The sequence below is a fragment of the Penaeus chinensis genome, chromosome 19 (assembly GCF_019202785.1).
Source record: "Penaeus chinensis breed Huanghai No. 1 chromosome 19, ASM1920278v2, whole genome shotgun sequence".
Lineage (NCBI taxonomy): Eukaryota > Metazoa > Arthropoda > Malacostraca > Decapoda > Penaeidae > Penaeus > Penaeus chinensis.
The window spans coordinates 24233344-24238343 of NC_061837.1; the positions used below are offsets into that span (position 1 = coordinate 24233344).

The 5000-nt window shown below is 45.6% G+C and overlaps 1 protein-coding gene across 12 annotated transcripts in view; it reads right to left on the reverse strand.

Moving 5' to 3' along the window:
• LOC125035322 (WD repeat-containing protein 7-like) overlaps positions 1-5000 on the reverse strand; it is a 72123-nt gene that overhangs the window by 6756 nt on the left and 60367 nt on the right. For all 12 annotated transcript variants that reach the window (XM_047627639.1, XM_047627629.1, XM_047627633.1 and 9 more), the window contains 2 exons: positions 4999-5000; positions 4468-4659 (listed from right to left, as the gene is read on the reverse strand). The exon at positions 4999-5000 is cut by the window's right edge and continues 203 nt beyond it. In XM_047627639.1, the coding sequence (XP_047483595.1) occupies positions 4468-4659; positions 4999-5000 (194 nt within the window). The remainder of the gene's footprint in view (positions 1-4467; positions 4660-4998) is intronic.

Consider the following 5000-nt stretch of genomic DNA (forward strand, 5'->3'; position numbering starts at 1 on the left):
ATGCTCATGGCTTATTAGAATTAGATCCAGTTGCTTCATTGCCAATCACATGGCCCAAAATACTGGCATTAACCCCTTCCTGACGGGTCATGCAGTGAGGCGTCAAAACAAACCGCTCGATCTCTGGCGTGCGGCTGTAGAGTGCGGCGGCGTGCCAAAGTGCTATGAGTCAGTGATTCAGCATGATGTACCGAACTCCCACGCTCAAAGTTGGCGCGTTGCCATTGATCTCCACAGCTTAGAGGTTTTTTTTAGTTTTCTTCACCCGTCATCAAGGGGTTAACTGAGCTTACTTGAGTCAATACTCTGCCAATACTTTACTCTGTTGTTGCACTTGTGTGCAACAACAAGACTCCATACCTCCCCTCTGCAATTTTATTAGCCCTCTTTCTGCATGTGTTTATAGTGTTTTTGCCAGCTTCTAATGCTTATATTTGTCATTTGATTTGTTTTATCCAGATGGTAATAGACTGACTTCAAGTCATGGCTCAAGAATGGTACATTCCACATTTGTTTATTAATGGAGATTTTGTAAAATCCCCTTCCTAAATACCAACTGAGTCTAATCAACCACCTAGAGCTTTGTAGACTCATGGTGAGTCATTCCTGTAACCATAGCTTTCAGCAGAAATTCTCATGACAGCAAGTTCCTGTCACCCCAGCCCTCGGCCAAATTTTCCCACAATGGCATGTTCTTATCATCTACCCTCAAACCAAACCCCTATGATTCAGATGAGCTGTTGGTCATCTGTCCTTCTTTTCATTGTTCTTCTTTTAAGTCTTTAAATCTTTATTTTCATTTACATTCTAAATTATTTAGACTTGTTTTATCAACAGAACATATTGCCTAACAAATTTTCAAGACATCTTATTAACCCAAATCCTCCGGGTGGCATGAAGAGATGACGGCACCTTACTGGCCAATGTTCCGGCCGTCATGATAGGTGACGGCACCCTTGCTGCCGGGCGTCATGAGTGATGACGGTCTCAATTTTACGTTTTTATTTTTTCTGGACACTCCATTCCCACAAAACTGATGGAGATTGTTCTTGAGTTCCCTTTCCCCCCATGCCCCCATCCTCCCTCCCTGTTCCCCCCAGTCCCCCCCATCCCCACATTTCGCCCCCCCCCCTCTTCCCCCCATCTTGTGCTGGAAATAATACAAATGAGGTACGCTAAAAAGGTGATGGTGACGAGGTGATATATACAAACTTATCTGATGACGCAAATCATTCTCAGCCACACCAAAATTGATTATTTCGCGTTTTACATTTGTTCGCGAATTTTTATAAAAGAAAACATCGAATCTACGGACTTCCCTACTCACCTTTCAATAACGTTTTACATCTCTATTCATTTTTGGAGAATACATGCTAATGAGGCTCTATATTGTTACATAATCATAATCATATAAATGTATAAAGACTATTATGTAAGACAAATACATGAACAATGTTACTAAGTCATTTTTGCTATCTTCACAAACGAAGTCAGCTACGGAGGTGACGGAGATTCGTTCTTGAGGAGATCCCTCATTCCTCCTCCCCCATTACCCCATAACAAGCATTCTTCTGGAAACGAGGTCGTATGCAATTATACAAACGAGGCCGGCTAAAAATCTGACGGTGACGAGGTTTCCTATGACCTTACCTTTTGACTAAGATCACTGTTAGCCAGACCTCTGTTCCTTGAACATGCCTCGTATTCTCACAGTTTCTCGCGCTCGTGCTTCTCGCTTTTCTGCTGGCCGACCATCTGGCCGCAGAAGCGATTTACTAGCGCCCACTGCCACGAGGGGAGCACACGCCCGTGAAGGCTTCATGTCTTTCACGGACGTGGGTGAGCCTCAGCCATCGACATCCCGCGAACCCGTCGTCGCTCCAGTGCCTGCCGTTCCCCTGCTCGGAGACTCCGACTGGGAGGACGAGGAAGAAGTGGACGAGGATCAGGTAGACGATCCTGACTACTTCGACGACGGGGACGATGCAGATAGTGACTGCACATATGATGAGTTGGACCGGGACGAAGTCACTCTTGACTACGTCTCTGCCCACGACACCTCCATCGACTCCGATGAGCCTTTGTCGGAGTACGCCCGCCGCCATGCCGCCCGCAACGCCCCTGGGTCCAAGGGTTGGAAAGGTTGGTTCAAGGAGGAGAACGTGCCGCGTCGCCACGGCTTTTGAGGTACTCCAGGCCTGAAGGAGGAACTGGGACTTGAGGAGGACTCAACGCCCAGGGAGATCCTGGACTGTTTCTTCCCCCCTGACCTTTGGCAGACATTGGAGACCCAGACGAACTTGTACGCTGAGCAGCACCCGCAACACCAATCGTCGCATATGAAGGCCTGGGAAGATAGCACTGCAGAGGAGCTGCAGAAGTACATAGGTCTTCGTCTTCTAATGGGTGTACAGCCCCGACCTTCTTACAGGCATTATTGGTGTGATAATCCTCTTTTGAACAGCTCTGTTTTCCGTCAGACTATGACGAGGGATCGGTATGACCTGTTGACAGCGAACCTCCACTTCAGTGACAACGAAGATCCAGCAGCAGCAGACGACAGGTTGTGGAAACTGAGGCCTGTAATGGACACGCTGCAAAGGACCTTCAAGGAAGTCTTCACTCCAGAGGAGAAGATAGCTGTCGACGAGTCACTGTGGGCTTACAGGGGACGTCATCATGCTGTCCAGTACAACCCGTCCAAGAGAGCAAGGTTTGGCATGAAAGTCTACAAACTATGTTCCAGTGACGGTAAGGCAGCAGGATATACTTCGGCTTTCCGAGTTTACATGGGGCAAGACCGAAGTGACGTCCCCGCAAGCATGAAGGCAGTCGTAGACCTTATGCATGAAGCAGGTCTCTTCGAAAAGGGGTACCAGTTGTACCTTGACAACTGGTACTCCTCGCCCACCCTCTTCCACTACCTACAGTCCCGGAAGACAGAGACCATCGGCACGGTAAGACTAAATAGGAAGTTCATGCCAAAGGATTTATCTGTGAAGAAGAAGGGCGAAGTCGACATCAGGACCTCGAGGGCAGGGATGTTGGCGATGTCATGGTTCGACAAGAAACAAGTCAACATCCTGTCGACCATCCACAGGGGAGATGAGATGGTCGACCTCCCACCCAATAGAAGAGGGGAGGTCCGAAGAAAACCTCTGAGTATTGTCGACTACAACAAAGGGATGAAAGGAGTGGACATAAGCGACCAGCTAGCTCAGTCATATCCAGCAGCTAGAAAAACGAATAAGTGGTATGTGAAATTGTTTTACAACCTGCTGGATATGGCTATAATAAATGCGCATGCAGTGCATAAGTGGATGGGCGGAAAAATGACACAACTGGAATTCCGCGTCCAGCTTATAGCTGAGTTGCTGCAGCGGCCGACGGGGTTGAAGGTGAGGAGGACAAGGAGCGTGACACCTCAGCGAGCGGCAACACCATCGCGATCTCCCCGGTCACCTTCCCAGCCCCGCTCCAACAATATGACCCACACTATCGAAGAAAATGATGGTGGGAAGTATCGCCGCTGCAAATACTGCCGACAGACGAAAGGAAAAAGGACCATGTCTCGCTTCGTCTGTCGGCTATGCGATGTCGCATTATGTCCCCCTTGTTTTACCCCTTACCATGCAAATTGAAATGAAAAATAAAAATCTGATGTAAAAATTTGTTTATGTCAACCAAACCTCGCATCCTCATCAATGAACATGATATAAAACCATAATACAAAAGCTGTGCCCCTATAATATCTGATATGGACAGTATGGAGAAAGGATAATATAATAAAAGAGTAAAAAAGATGAGAAATTCAATACATTTTCCAATATAAGGTCGCAAAAAGCGATTTATTCTCGATTTTACACATACAGTTTTCATCAATCTTAGTAAAACCAAGTAGCATTGGAGTAATCCCGCGCTATGTGTGCGTAGCGCGTACCCCACCCCGCGGGATAAATCCCCGGAATATGAGTTTAGGCCTACGCGGTAGCCTCCCGGAAATGCCCGTAGAGCCAGGGATCGCCGACCCGGAGGATTTGGGTTAAAAAAGGACAACATATATTTTGAAAATAAAAATTATGATCAATCTTAGTTTATCCATTTAATTCAATAAGGAATCTACTTCCAACACACACACCCTCAGAAAATCAAATGATTTTGGGTCTAACATTCACAGGCAGCTTTTTTGCTTTCCAAAAACTATAAGAAATTGCAACTGGCTCTTTTATACCAAAGGCTGTGATATTTGTTATTCATAGACAAAATGGTCCCCTTAGCCGATACTGCACTAGCAAGTTCAACTTTGATATTATTTTGACCTTGCTACCCTAGCACAAGGTAGTATCTCAAGCTCAATTAAAGATAATTAGGGTTATTTAAGTTACAATATATAAACTGGCATTCCCCAAACCTCTGCGGCACAAACACCCACTGAAAAGGGGGGAGAAAGAAAGAAAAATAACTTACTTTGTTACTTGATTGCTCTAGCCGTGGTGTATGAGGTGCTTCCTGATGGTTGTTAAATTGGGATGGTCCAGTGGGAAGGGGTTCCATGTGGGATGGCAAGTGGGGTGTCCAGCTCTCTACCAACTTTGAGCGACCTTCAACACCCATTCTTGAGAGCTCTGTCTTCAGCAAGGCTTGTGCAGCTTCTCGAACCTTAGGAAAACATGCAGAGAACTCGTTACAGACAAAACTTTTTGCCAAGGGGGAAAAAAATAGCAACAAGAAGTATAAAATTAGACTTCTTAGAGGAAAATTCTATTCAATATATATCCCTCTGCATAAGTATTACAGGAATACATTAAAGCTGCAGTTTACATCTAATCTTGGACATCTGATGATCCTACTTATTCAGACTACAAAAATTACTTGTTGCCAATAAAACAACTTCTGCCTCCAGGAAAATGGAAACAGCAGTATTTCAGACAACCTATTTGTCTAAATACTTATATGTTATCCCTGTGGCTACTTCTGTTCTACTCTTGTCAACCTCACCT